This window comes from Aedes aegypti, chromosome 3 (assembly GCF_002204515.2).
Source record: "Aedes aegypti strain LVP_AGWG chromosome 3, AaegL5.0 Primary Assembly, whole genome shotgun sequence".
Taxonomy (NCBI): Eukaryota; Metazoa; Arthropoda; class Insecta; order Diptera; family Culicidae; genus Aedes; species Aedes aegypti.
This window is the reverse complement of record NC_035109.1, coordinates 12,748,886-12,764,228: the sequence shown is the minus strand read 5'-3', so window position 1 is coordinate 12,764,228 and position 15,343 is coordinate 12,748,886. Positions and strand designations below refer to the sequence as shown.

Genomic DNA, 15,343 nt, shown 5'->3' with positions numbered 1-15,343 from the left:
CTTTTTGATGTTGGACTATGCTCGGGTAAGCACCAGAAGATTACTATTCAAAACTAATCTTATTATATATAAAATGGTTTCAAATCATCATTAGCCTTTTCTTCTTCTTGGTATTTCATCCTCATTGGGACAGAGCCTGCTTCTCAGCTTATTGTTCTTCTGAGCAATTCCACAGTTATTGATTGAGAGCTTTCTTTGCCAAAGCTGCCATTTTCGCATTCGTATATCGTGTGGCAAGTACGATACTCTATGCCCAGAGAAGTCAAAGAAATTCCCGTTACGAAAAGATCTTGAACCAACCAGGAATCGAACCCAGACACCTTCAACATGGCTTTGCTTTTCAGCTGCGGACTCAAACCAGTCGGCTAAGGTAGGCCCCAATTGGCCATCTATGTATAAACTAGAAAACTTTGAATGTCTATGATGTCAACGAAACATTCAGCTCACTTGAAAGAAAAAGCCATGAGCAAATTTTTCCCAGTGATCAATTTGACCCTGGATTACGGTACCTATCCTGGCTAATATCGTCCGCTGCAGCTTTCGCCCGCTGAGATGAAGAGCTTCGCTCGTCTCTTCGAAGATAGTGCAACGGATGCTGCTGGAGGTTGGCATTGACGACGTTCTCCTGCAATCTGGCCGGGCTGACCGGGATGGACAAATTCCGGTCGTGGAATTTCAGCATGTCCTACTACAGTCCCAGTCTCTCAGCAGCAGTAGAGTCTGTCTACCTAGACGGTGGTGTGTTCTATCCTTTGACTCTGGCGTAGAAGAATTTGACTCTTGTAAAAGGACTTATCAGAGCTGGTAGTAAGTGTGGGCGAGATGGCGGAAATTGCCACTTGGTGAGTAGGTTATTGGAATAGTCGGATAAGCTGCTCGCTATGTAAGTGGCGAGCCAATAAAGTTCGAAATTTTCACTGGAATTGATATTTATTTGACATCCAGGAGTAGCAATGCAGGCACTTTTTTCACGAGTATAAATTCACTCGAATAGGACAATCGTATTCTTTTTTTGAGTTGCATTCTAACCGGGGTAGAGGCTATCTCAATTTTTATTATATATTCGATTCCAATTTACTTCTTCTTCTTCTTCTTCTTGGCATTACGTCCTCACTGGACAAAGCCTGCTTATCAGCTTAGTGTTCAATAAGCACGGTGCTAGTGAGCATGCTAGTTGTGGTTCTCATATCTCAGGATACAAAATACTGAGAGCTTGTGACGAATGGATCTTATTTATTTGGCGTCTCGAGGATTAATGAGTGACATACATCGAATTATCCTATTTTGCCATTTAAGCTTACTATGACATAATTACTGATTTCATTGCCTTCTTCAATCTCCTGCAATCACTTAGGAAGAGTACGTTCCATGTACTTTGTTTTTGGTGAAATTAATTATTAGCATGGATAGGTCACTGTCTCCTCTTCAAAGGCACGGAGGCCTTCTCCACTGACCTGCGAATAGCAATGAGCAAAATTGAGCAGTAAATTTTAATGTGAGTCTCCTCGACTTACGCCTGATACATTGCACATTGGTCCCAAAGCCATATCTAGGAAGACAAAAATGGTTGCGCCTAAACCGTCAATTTTAGATATATGGTGTCTTCGGCAAAGTTTCACCATATTTTTCAGACATTTTTTTCAGAGATGTGAAATTAGGGTGGCCCACATGGTTTTCGAGATCAGCACATAAACTTTTTTTCTGACGCATTTAGGACTGAACAATGTTCTACAATGTTTTAGAACAACCAATTTGGAGCAACTTTGCCGAAGAACCCAAATTTCTATCTCTTATGGTTCGCGAGTTATGATTTGTTTTTTAACAAAAAAGTTAGGGTGGTACTGAAAAATCAGTTTTTTCTTGATAACTTCTTATACCATTATTTCTCGCAAAAACTTTGTTCCGAGCACTTTTAGAACTTTTGATTGCGCAACTTTTTGCCGAAGAAACTACTGTTCTATCTCTTATGGTTACAGAGTTATCAAAAATTTTCTTCGAAAAAATGGTTGTTTTCAAATGCCGATATCTCCGAAAGGCGCAAACGAATTTTCAATCTTTTGTCGACATAAGAAAGATTATTTCTTTCTCTGTTTATGATGAAAAAACTGTGAGGACGTTTTTTGTTTGAAAAGATTGACAAAATGTTGAAAATAATATGTTTTTAACCGAAAATTGTCTATAACTTGAAAAATATTCGTGATAGCTCTTTGGTGCCTTCAGCAAAAATGTGCAAAATTGAAAGTTCTGATAGTGCTTCATACAAAGTATTCATAAAAAAAATCAACGCTTACATATATATACACCATAAACCGAATTTTATATGATAACGAAGGCGAAAAAAGAGATATTTGCTAGAACAATCGTAATAACTGTATGTATGTCATTTAAAATTAGACATGTATTGATATCGATCATAGTAAGCGGAATCTAAGGAGTTGAAAAAAGGAAAAATATTTGCTGAAGCAGTTTTCAAGTGATCAAGGCCCACCTTCTGGTTCGTTACCTTAGACAGATATTTGGGATTTATATCTGGCTCTTGTTCAAGATTCATGCATTCTTCAACAGGCGAATGCTGCCCTGAATAATTCGTTGTAGCAGATTTATTGGATTTGATTGAATTGAATGGGATAAGTTGGATGCCCAGATAGAATAATTGCAGATACTTCTATATTTCTATGGGAGGGTATCACGAGAAGTAAGGTTTTGGTAATTTGAAGGAATTCTTCAAAGTATACGTTTTGTTATCGTTTGGGGTTGATAATGTAATAAACGGAACCGGTATTGAACGCATGACCTTCTGCTTAGTAAGCCGAAGCGGTAGCAATTTATAACCAACCACGGCATAGGTTAGCTGGACAAACATTATGTCGCGTGAAATAACAAGACATCGTTTATAGATTAATGTTCCATGAATCACTGTTAAAACTCTGCTTCAGCAACTAACTTTCCCTAACTCCAAACATTTCGCCTACTGTGATCGATCTTATTTCATTACATTTATTTTCAATTTTAAATGACTTTACATACAGTTATTCCGGTTGTTCCAGCAAATATCTCTTTTTTCGCTTTCTTTACCATACAAAATTCGGTTTATGATGAATATATCTTAAAGCAATGATTTTTTATGAATACTTTGTATGAAGCACTATCAGAACTTTCAATTTTGCACATTTTTGCTGAAGGCACCAAAGAGCTATCTCGAATATTTTTCAAGTTATAGACAATTTTCGGTTAAAAACATATTATTTTCAAAATTTTGTCAATCTATTCAAACAAAAAACGTCCTCACAGTTTTTTCACCATAAACAGAGAAAGAAATAATCTTTCTTATGATAAAGATATAGATTGAAAATTCGTTTGCGCCTTTCGGAGATATCGGCATTTGAAAACAACCATTTTTTCGAAGAAAATTTCTGATAACTCTGTAACCATAAGAGATAGAACAGAAGGTTCTTCGGCAAAAAGTTGCGCAATCAAAAGTTCTAAAAGTGCTCGGAACAAAGTTTTTGCAAGAAATTATCGTATAAAAAGTTATCAAGAAAAAACTGATTTTTCAGTACCACCTTAACTTTTTTGTTAAAATAAAATCATAACTCGCGAACCATAAGAGATAGAAATTTTAGTTCTTCGGCAAAGTTGCTCCAAATCGGTTGTTCTAAAACATTGTAGAACATTGTGTAGTCCTAAATGCGTCAGTAAAAAAGTTTATGTGCTGATCGCGTAAACCATGTGGGCCACCCTAATTTCACATCTCTGAAAAAAATGTCTGAAAAATATGGAGAAACTTTGCCGAAGACACCATATATCTAAAATTGACGGTTTAGGCACAATCATTTTTGTCTTCCAAAGCCATAGCTTTGGGACCAATGTGCATTGGTAGTCTGCTAACCAAACTAGCAAGCCTCTCTGCCACAAAAATTACCCCACCCCTTCTCCCTTTCCGCATGAACTGGTATATACGGTCTACCGTGGGAGCCAGTTCCTTCCCCTTCCCCTCATTGGTCAGCATTCTAACATGGCAGGCACCATTGTTGCCTAAAAATAGAAGATCACCAGCACTTATACACTGAGGGTGTCTGCTAATCCCAAGCAGTCATCTGGTTGGTTCATTGTGTGAGTGCAGGTGATCTGGCAATACTGGAGTAGTAACTACGGGCCGCACAGAAGCTCAAGCTCCTTGAAACACTTCTTTAGAAGTAATTTTATCAATTATTTTCAGAATCCATATTCTTGGTATGAAATCTTGTGCGATACGAAGGTGGAATTTCTAGAGGCTTCCTTGCAGGATTCTAGAAAAGCAGAAAGATAGATTTCAAGGATAATTCCTAAAGAAGGTGTTTGACCGGGGAAGGAATGGGCCGCAAATCCTGGTCACGGCACCAATGTTTCGTCCAAGGTGGAGCCCTACGTTGTGTGATGAGGATGACGGGACGACGACGAAGAGCAACTCGATTGGATTTTACTAATTATTGCCACCGAGAGGCAGCGTGCCTACTCGGTGGGGAACGAATGAAACTGTATAAAATATGTACAAATCGGGTGCGCCTTTTATAGTCGCACAGAATCTGGAAACAATATTCATTTACGCGCGTTCTGCTTTCTCTAGTTTGGCGCGCTTGCCTGTTGGCGCCAAAGCGAAGAAGCATCACGCTGGATGGTGATGAAATATTCCGTTTGCTGTTCTGAATGGAACAATAGATAGCAGCAATAAGTGATGTGGTGTGAGCGCAAACAGAAGGTTCTGATGGAATCTTAAAAAAGGTAAATGGTGGGAGGTTTGAAAAATTTTTAAACGTATGGTTCCTGGTCCTGAAATTCTATAAGGAATTCCTCATCATATTTTCAAAGTAATGCACAATACATCTTCAGTATTGTTCTTAAAACAATACCGGCAATATTTACCCGTTAAACGTCCACGGTACTACAAAATAATCGAGAATAGACTCTTCAAAAAAGTTTACTTCAAAAAAGTTTCAATAAATTATACATATAATTTTGAAAGTTAGCTGTACTATTGAACACAATAAAATTAATTAGCACATTAATTTCTTAAACGAAATATTTATTGAAATTTTTTATCAGTAGGTGAAACGAAAATTTCAATTCTCTTAGAAAAAACACTTAAGCTGCGGCTGCTATGAAATAAACTGTGTAGTAAAACATACTACGTATATTGGGTTAAGCACCTATACACGATTTCAGTAATAGTCTACTTTAGTTATTTTTTAAACATCCGTACAATTTACTCGTACCTACTAATTACATAAAAACATTTTCAATTGCACTCGCGTTTCGCGTACATTTTCCATTTGTTGAACACTAGCATAACATGACAGTCTTGGTTTCATCAACAGTATTGCCAGATTTTTTTTATTTTCGTAGCAAACACCTATTTTGAAATGGAATATTGCATTACACAATATAGTATTGTTTATTGCTTTAAATAGCTGTTGAATAATTATTATTAAAAAATCCTATAATGGTGTCTGTTGCAATGATGAAAAACGCAATTCAGTAAAGTATAATTAATTGCATCCCTGGCTATATCCTGAATCTTTTTTCGAATTTCACTATCTTCACTATTTCCATACAATGCCATCACCGTTTGGTTGTTTACATCATGATTGAAATTACGCATCGGCTCCCGATTTATCCGGATTGATGCTGTAATGTCGAAGGTAATGTACATTAGGAGAAGCCGCTAAAGTCTATGGAGTGCCAAAGGGGACGATTCACTTCCGTCTCAGCCCAGAGCGGTCAGGGAAAGTGCTTTGCGGATCTTACCCTGTCCTCACAACCGACGAGGAGTGCGAACTTTCAAGTTGAATGAATGCGGGAGTAAAGCGGTCAACATTTAGCGACAATCGTTCAACCTTAGGATAAGATGTGTTAAGTATGTGTTCAACAATTGGGTATAGAACTATCTTTTTGAATACAAATTTTTTTATTTCAAAATGGACATTACAGTGCCAAAAATGTTACAGGAATAATGTTAAACAATCGCCTACGGTGTTGAATGCTATTTTTAGCAACCTTTCTATCAGAATTTCCATTAAAATCAAACAACATAAAAACGTCTATCTATCCGTTCAACATTTGGCGATTTACCCTATATAGTATCATGAATCTTCGGAATTCATACAAAATATTATCTAAGATTTTAGTTGCCAATAATTTTAGCAAAACTTCCATCCGTTTTAACACCGATCATTTTCTATTATAAAAAAAATATGAATTTTTTTTTTTGAAGGTAGGCAAATTTCAAGTCACAGATAATTTCCGGAATCGGCTATAATGTGGCCAATAAATGACGGAATTTTAAGAAAATTACATCAGTCTAAACCTTTTGAGAAACGATCGATTTGGATAACTATGAGTTTTGCATTAGATTAATCCTACAAATGACTATTTTCGGATCCTGGGACGCCTTAAACTTATGATAAAGTGGCCAATTTGTATCTGAACATCTTTACCAAGCTTATGGGAACGCATTTTAGTGCACAGTTATGTAAGATTTCTACTTTTCGAGAGTTGAAACGGTTTAGTATCCAACAAATCTACAGCCGGTTCTTCCGGGCATTACGTCCGAATGGCTACATCAGGTATATATCAAACGGTGCAAAACTCTTCATTTATAATGTTGAATATCAGATCTTAATGATATATGCAAATTAAAATGATTTTCATTGCAAATAAATAAAGGTAACTTGGCATGTCCCAAAAAAAAGCCCTTTTTCACCCGACTTGACCCAGTGACCCACCGGAATAACTCCGGCCACAGGAATATTTCCGAGTTCCTCTGGCTACTTCCAGAAACTTGATATGTGGGCCAGTGAACTGACAAAAAATCATTTGAATCCGTTAAGAACTCGCTGAGCGGTGAGGGTTTGAGTATTTTTGCTTTCACTCAGGCCTATACAGGTTAAAAATGAACTTTAAAAAATCATAACTTGGCCAATTATTAATCAATTTTGGATCTTTTGGTCTCAAACGAACCGCATACTCCTCAAGAATTATTGTGTTCCGGAAGAAATGGGATTGGCCACTTGGTTTCGGAGTTATTCCGGATTCAAATGGGGTATATTCGTTCCGGAAGTGCTAGTTCCCTTAGATTTTTCAAGATTAGCGGTAATAAAATTAATCATTGTGCACCTTCTATAAGTAAAAAGCTGCCAGAAGGTCGAATGACATTGGTTCTCATTGATTCTGGCCATTTCGGATACCCAGTCACCTGGCACCGGTTCCTGAATGTACCCAAAGAGGACATTTTCTGAAACTCAAAGAATACTACCGTGCGACGGCTCAAAATTCCTGATTTTTTATCCGGAACATCATAGATATAGTGCCAAAGACCAATATGAGGTTCTGGCCACATCCGGATACCCCGGACTCGGTTCTGGCAAGGCCTCAGTGGAACACTTTTGTAATCTTACTCACTCATATCGTGCGACGGCTCAACATTCATGATTTTTTATCCGGAACATCATAGATATAATGCCAAAGACCAATATGAGGTTCTGACCACATCCGGATACCCCGGAATCGGTTCCGGGAGGGCCTCAGTAAGACACTTTCGTAATCCTACTCACTCATATCGTGCGAAGGCTCAACATTTATGAATTGTCATCATGAACATCATAGCTATATTGCCGTGGACCATTATGAGGTTCTGGTTACATCCGGATACTCCGAATTGTTTATCCAACAGCATCACTCCATAAATCAAAAAGACAATTTACACCGTCTTCAGCACTTAGACTGCACAGACTGAACGATCACTAACATTAGGCAACGGACAACACGAAACACCCACTAGCCCAGCGATGAATTTTTCGTTTGACGAAAAGTTTTCACCGACTGGAGCGGGAATCGAATCCACACCCCTTGGCACAATACGCCTAGATGACTGACGCCGCTAACCGCAAGGCCACGAAGCCTAATATAAAGGTTCTGACTAGATACTTGAAATCTTAGCGAAATGCTGAGGCTGGTTCGAAGGAAACAGAACCTGGACTAGGACACAGAGCCTGGACGCGGAAGCAGAACCTCTTCGTGGAGATATAGCCTGGAGGCTGAGCTGTAGTCTGGAAGAAGAGTTAGCATGGACGAAAATCTAATATAGATTTGAAGGTCAATACGCGTTGAACAATTTCAGCGTGATGCAAATGCTGACTCATCTAAGGAACTGGTCAACAGTGTTGGAAGGAACTTGGTAGTCTGGAGAAATTGATGCTAGGTGAATTTGGTTGGGAGGAGCTCACGGAAGAGCTTGGCAACTTATTTCAATACTGTTGTTAGCAACTATAATAAGAGATACAAGTTGTAAAAAAATGGCTTCATTTTAAGGACGAATACAAACTAATAAAATGATGTAGTTTATGAACCAGCATCAAAGCTTAACAAATGATATAGAATTTCATCATATGACTTTCAAAGACATTTTCAAATTTCTTTATTATTTAAATTTGGAGCACTTCTGCCACAATGTTAACTGATATTCTAAAAATAATATTATACTTTTCTCTAGTCAATCGCATCAAGGTTAACAATAAATTGTATAAGAATGTATTTAGCATTGCGAACGAATTCCAAAACACGACATGTTGTCATAAAGGATATATAGGATGAAATAGTCAAAAGAATTTGTAGCGAATATGTCTTAGAATTTTCTCTAAATATTTAATTTTTTTAACAACATTTATGAAAGGGACTCTATAAATTTCGATAAGGTATAGTGCCGTTTGATTTTGGCAGAATTCCAGAAAAAAACCATGCCAATATCGAACCGTGTCAAAATCAAACAGTTGTTTTTAATCATACTTTTGTATTTATAATCACGGATTTAATTTAACTATTTTGAAAAAAAAAGACACAAAGAAACATTAAGATAACCAAGATCGGGGACTAACCCATGATGTATTTTTTTTTGTATATAAATTTCAGTACAAGTAGGTTTTGATTATCTGGGATTCGATTATCCGGAATTTTAGACTCGATTATCCGGAGTACGATATTTGATATTCTTGTTTTTCAGTATTTGTGCATAAATTTGAGATAATTTAGTATTGCACTTTACAATATGAATGGTTTAGCAGTTTTGGACGTAAGTAAGAAAAGGGAGTTTGAAAAAGTTTTTTTTTTGTGTTTTTTCTTCTCAAGACCCCCAAATGTTCCTAGAAATAATATCTTGCTACGCCACTGCAACATATAAATATAATAACGAATGAAAAATATTTGAGTTCTTCATTCGCAGATTTCAACTTTTTTTTAGTGATTCGATTATCCTAAGTGAAAAACAATCGATACTCGAGTCCGATCTGTAGTACCAAAAGATAATTTAGTTGCATTGTGTAATGAAAAACAAACTAATCTTAATATGTCTGTAGATTCAAATACAGTTCGGACTCGATAATCGAATCGCTAAAACAACATTTAAATCCGCGCTAAAAGAAATAAAATATCAACACGGTTTTGAATCGTGTTTTTTTTTATGTTGACAAAAACGGTTAGCCAGAAATGTCTCATGGACTTATCGATATGGATCCAAAGCTATCTCAACGGATTCATCGAAGATTACACAGAGTGCATATGAGTCTTATCAGAACAATTCTGGAGTAATCGCATGTTACCAGAATGTTATATTGATCCATGGCATAATAGCTATGATGTGCAGCATAAAAATCATGAATTTTGAGCCGTCGCACGATATGAAGGAGAAGATTTACAAAAGTGGGCCACTGAGGTCCTGTCGGAACCAATTCCGGGGTATCCAGCTGTGGCCAGAACCTCATATTGGTCTTTAGTACTATATCTATGATGTTCCGGATAAAAAAATCAGGAATTTTGAGCCGTCGCACGATACGAATGAATTGGATTACGAAAGTGTCCTACTGAGGCCCTCCCGGAACCGATTCCGGGGTATCCGGATGTGGCCGGAACCTCATATTGGTCTTTGGCATTATATCTATGATGTTCTGGATAAAAAATCAGGAATTTTGAGCCGTCGCACGGTAGTATTCTTTGAGTTTCAGAAAATGTCCTCTCTGGGTACATTCAGGAACCGGTGCCAGGTGACCGGGTATCCGAAATGGCCAGAATCAATGAGAACCAATGTCATTCGACCTTCTGGCAGCTTTTTACTTATAGAAAGTACACAATGAATAATTTTATTACCGCTAATCTTGAAAAATCTAAGGGAACTATCACTTCCGGAACGAATATACCCCATTTGAACCCGGAATAACTCCGAAACCAAGTGGCCAATCCCATTTCTTCCGGAACACAATAAATCTTGAGGAGTATGCGGTTTGTTTGAGATCAAAAGATCCAAAATTGATTAATAATTGGCCAAGGTATGATTTTTTAAAGTTCATTTTTAATGAAAAGTCAGACGTTGGGGGTTTGAGAGTTAATGATAGAAATCTAACTTAAGGCTAAGTAGCCCGTTATTCGTTTTGACAGCCATGTTGATTTTGCAGCTTGCAATTTAAAAGTGATAAAACTCAGTCATCATCTATCTATCTATCTTCTATATAAATAAAAATGGAGTGGTGTGCATGTCACGAAATGGCTTGAGAACGGTTCAACGGATTAACGCAAGTTTTTCGATGTTGCACTCCACAAGGCATGCGACGTGTGCGTGCGGAGAAAAAGTTCGGGAAAGGCTCTGGAATAATCGGGATAATGGGACAAGACTGAGGTGTCATTTTGTATGGGGAATTTCTTGACGTTTTCCAACAGCCTACTTGATGGCAAGACGAAGTTTGCCGGGACCACTAGTAAGTAATATTGATTCAGAAGAGTATTACTCCATGCAATGACATGCAGAAAGCATGCTGATACTTTTTCAGCTATGTCACTGTAGAGCCAAGTGATTTTATTCAATTCGAAATCGCTGGACGAATTAACCGCAATTAACGATGTCCAGTACAAATTTAAATGACGGCCTACTTCGCCTTAAGAACTCTTACGTTTATGACGCAAATTAATAGACAGGCGTGGCCAGAAAACAAGGACAATTTCCAGCAAAAGAAAACATAATGTTTGGGCAATCTCAGACTCGTTAGGCATGCTTTTGTTTTATTGGGGGTAATACCTCTCCCGAAAAAAATAAGTGTTCCTTCGCAAATTCGTTTCTGAATGAATCATAAACGTCAATCAAAACGTGTGTGTGATACCTACCATAGGCTAAGAAACTCCCCCAACCGAGCAACCCATAGCTTCCAACCGCGAACAGCATTTCTCATCCCAAACGGTGTGCTTACCTCGTCGACACAAGATAAATCGTTGTTCGTGCATTTCACAGGCTTCGCTACCGTAGAGACGCCGATATATAGATAAACCTGACGAAGAAAGTGAGTTTGAACCGAGCGTTCGAAGAAGCATCCATTCCAGGACGTGACAGTGTCGTGTTGTATGAAGAACCGTGAAGAGCCTCCGGAGAGTGGGTTATGAAGGTGGCACCAGAGGCGGATGCAAAATTTAATTTAATGCTGAACAAAGCTGAGCAGCAATACCTGGGAGGGGAGGGCGATGGAAGAACCAGTCGCTGTGGCTGTGCTAGAAGTAGGAGCAGCAGTACAAGCAACAGTAGTACTACACTCGGAAGCCAACGATGCAGACGAACAACAACGATGAGGAGCTTCATTGGAATGCTATTGGGATTACTTACAATATCAGGTAATTTGAGAATGCTTTTGTCTCTGGGAGTGGGTGGTGGGTGGTGGATGGCGTTGGAAGAAGCTAAAGGATTCATATTGTTTTATTGGGCCACGGAAGGTGTAAGAGCCGCGAGCTGTGGGACCTTTGCTCTCCGTAGCAAACAGCGGGGACTCCGTTCGAGAGGCGGAGAACAAGCTGGTTATGGAAATTTGAGACACACAATAAAGCTCAATTTTCAAGATGACGATGGGGGTGGTGTCAAACTGTTCTCGGAAGTAGAATCGAAACGCATTTGGTCGAATGACTTGTCAGAGCTTGTATCCTACATGAACATCTTTTATCGCTTGTCATCAGTACATATTAAACAATGGTGTTCTTGAGCAAACAGAAAGCTTTCGAGGTTAATTCCAAATTCAAATAGGATTCATACGTACTTAACGGGTACTCTATAGTGTACTTGAATGTAAGTTTCGCGTATTAAGAAGAGTTTTGATGCATTTCAACTTCTACACGGAGAAAATTAAGTACTCAAAAGTGGGTTCAACCCACTCAATTCAACGGGTTCGTGCGTTAACCTAATTTTGAAGGGACAATTTTCACGAAATTACACTTGGAAAATGAATCTACTGTATTGGACAAAACATTTGCAACTTTTTCGATTTTCCATACAAAATGACCAACTTTGGTAAGCTAGATCTCAGTTATTTATGGACCGATTCGAATGAAATGTTCACAGAACATTGGACATAACTTGAATTTTAACATATATTTTTGAATGATTTTTCCAATCACGAGTTCAAAAGCAGTAACGGTTTGACTAAAGTGAATTTTTTATAATTTGCATAACTGAACATATTGAAGGAATAGCTTCAGGGTATTTTCAGCAAAGTTTTAGATTTTGACGAGATTAACAAGTTTGTTGAAGACAGTTTTTGTGTAGGGTTATCAGATTCTGAGATAAATAGTTGTGATTTTTTCGTCGAAAACTGCACTTTAGTCAAATTGTTATCACATTTGAACTCGTGATTGGAAAAATCATTCAAAAATATATGTTAAAATTCAAGTTATGTCTGATATTCTGTGAAAATTTCATTCGAATCGGTCCATAAATAACTGAGATCTAGCTTACCAAAGTTGGTCATTTTGTATGGAAAATCGAAAAAGTTGCAAATGTTTTGTCCAATACTGTATATTGTAGGTAAGTTCGAATATCCACCGTAGTAGAACATTTTAAGTTTGATATGGCTTGTGACGAAGTAGATCTAAACCCTACTCAAAATTCTGAAACAATCGCTCATCAAATATTTTCGGTTTCATATTCATCATTCGATCCAACGGTGTTCGACCTCTCAGTCTAACACCTTTTGCAACTGGATCATATTTCACATTTTGCGCCAAAATCCTTGTGGAATTGAAATCGGCAGACTAATTTGTGAGCTTTACGCTGTTGTTGGCGAGTGGTTGGATGCGACGGTGCCGCGCTCTCGAGAGTCAGTGGATGTTGCCATTTACTGCTAAGAGGCAATTGCCAAGCAGTTTGGCTTCAACGACCTAGAAGTGGATGTCTCCTCCATTCGTTGATGAGATACGGGATGGAAGTACTTATCGATTAGATGGAAAATTTAATAAACGGGTATCCTGGTGGTAATATGAAGCGCTATTGTGTTATAAGAGCTGCGGACGACTAATTATGGATTTCAATTAGCTCAGTATTTGAAATTATCTATAAAATAGATTGTTCACTAAGCATTCACTCCCTCCATAAACTACTTAAAGGATTTCTCCAGTATACTTTCAAAAAGTTACGCTAGTACTGGGTATGAACTCCATAAGAACGACACCAAAGATACCTGCAAGTATTGCTTAATGGATTCCCCAAAAAAGTCATTCCATGAATTCCTTTCGTAGTTTTTACTAATATTTTCATGTCTCTGTTTTATTTTCATTATTCCTTTCTGGTACTCCTTCTCGAGCTTTACAAGTAAATTTTTCTTGGGACTCTTGGAAATGCCACTAAAATTTTACGATTTTTTCGAAAGTTTTTATGAGTTTCTCAAACAAAACAGTCATGAATATTACCAACAGTCTCCCCTTAGAATTTCCTTTAACCCGTCTCCGATCGGGCTACAATTTTTTTTTCAAATTATTATTGTAAACGTTCAATACAACTGATTAATATGCGGCTTTCATTAAATGTTATCCAAAGACTTCTAGTTTCATAGGTAGTGCTTCATGAGGCCCAAGCAGGACGGTTCGGTTTTGCGTCGTCCGATAGATTTTGCTCACGGTTTCGCGCGTGCTTTCGTCGCCGGAGATTTTTTTTTCCCTGATTTGGAGCGTCTTGCTGGGTGGGTATTTGGGAAGGCCCAAGCAAGACGGTTTGTTTTCGGGACGCCAAGAAGTTTTGCTGTCAGTGTCAGTTTTGTGTTCAGACGAAAGTGGATTACCAACTGGTGAGTTCGTTTCATGCTTCTGATAACACATTTTTTCTTGAAAGCGTAACTTTAATGTTAGGACGGGCTGGTGGTCTAATGGCTACCGCTTCTGCTTCATAAGCAGAAGGTCATGGGTTCAATCCCAGGCCCGTCCCTTTAATCGTACTTTGTAGTTGTATCTTACACTTGCTTCTATCTACCACTCTTAATATATCACAGTTGATCTATCACAGTTCATAGCATTTGCTAGAACCCGAGACGGACAGAAATGAACCGTTTCCCTACGCTTCCATTCTTTCCTTACGCCTGATACATAGGCAGTCTGCTACCCAAACCAGCAAGCCACTCTGCTATAAAAAAATACCCCACCCCTCCACTCTTCCCGCATAAACTGGCGTAGATGCAGTGGTATATACGGTCTACCGTGGGAGCCAGTTGAATGCATTATTAACTCCTTCCCCTTCCCCTCAGTGGTCTGCATTCTGACGTGGCAGGCGCCATTATCGCCTAAAAATAGAAGATCACCAGCACTTATACACTGAGGGTGTCTGCTAATCCCAAGCAGTCATCTGGTTGGTTCCTTGTGTAAGTGCAGCTGATCTGGCTATACTGGAGTAGCAACCACGGGCGGCCAATCAAGCTCAAGCTCAAGCTCAGCTCAAGCTCAAGCTCAAGCTCAAGCTCCAAAGACTTCTAGTTTCATATGCTGACACAAGTGGACCAATTTATTTCCTATGGCCGGAGTTATTCCTGTGTCCTCCTGGGTCAGGTCGGGTAAGAAATCGATCAACTTCATTTTCTGAACAGTTTAACCACAGTAAATGATGTTTAAACCCCTCTAATTTAACAGAAAACGAAAATTTATGTATCCTCGGCTAATGTTGTGTTATCGTGGGGCAACCAATTGCAGTCAAGGTCACCTGGAGTTCCGGAACATCCGTGAAAATGGAGTTAGAGAGCTAGGATTTTTTTAAAAACAACTTGCAGTAATTAGCTTCAAATACTTATACTAGACTGATGCAAATTTTGAAGTTTTTGCTCCCCTATGCTTAAACGATGTCAATTATGATAAAAATGATCCTCCCAAAATTTGAAGTGATTCGGAAGATATTTGACTGTGCACACGCCATTTGAAGTATATATGGAGATTACTATGGAAAACGCCAATCTTTTGGGTTCAGCCCGCTATCTCTTCGTCATAACATTTTATGGAAAAGTGAATACACTCACCTCATGTGAAAACTTCC

At 38.4% G+C, this 15,343-nt stretch overlaps 1 protein-coding gene across 5 annotated transcripts in view; it reads left to right on the top strand.

Annotated features, from left to right (window-relative positions):
- LOC5564316 overlaps nucleotides 1–15,343 on the top strand; it is a 90,531-nt gene that overhangs the window by 42,702 nt on the left and 32,486 nt on the right. For all 5 annotated transcript variants that reach the window (XM_021851187.1, XM_021851183.1, XM_021851188.1 and 2 more), the window contains one exon: nucleotides 11,306–11,679. In XM_021851187.1, the coding sequence (XP_021706879.1) occupies nucleotides 11,451–11,679 (229 nt within the window). In that variant the 5' untranslated portion in view covers nucleotides 11,306–11,450. The remainder of the gene's footprint in view (nucleotides 1–11,305; nucleotides 11,680–15,343) is intronic.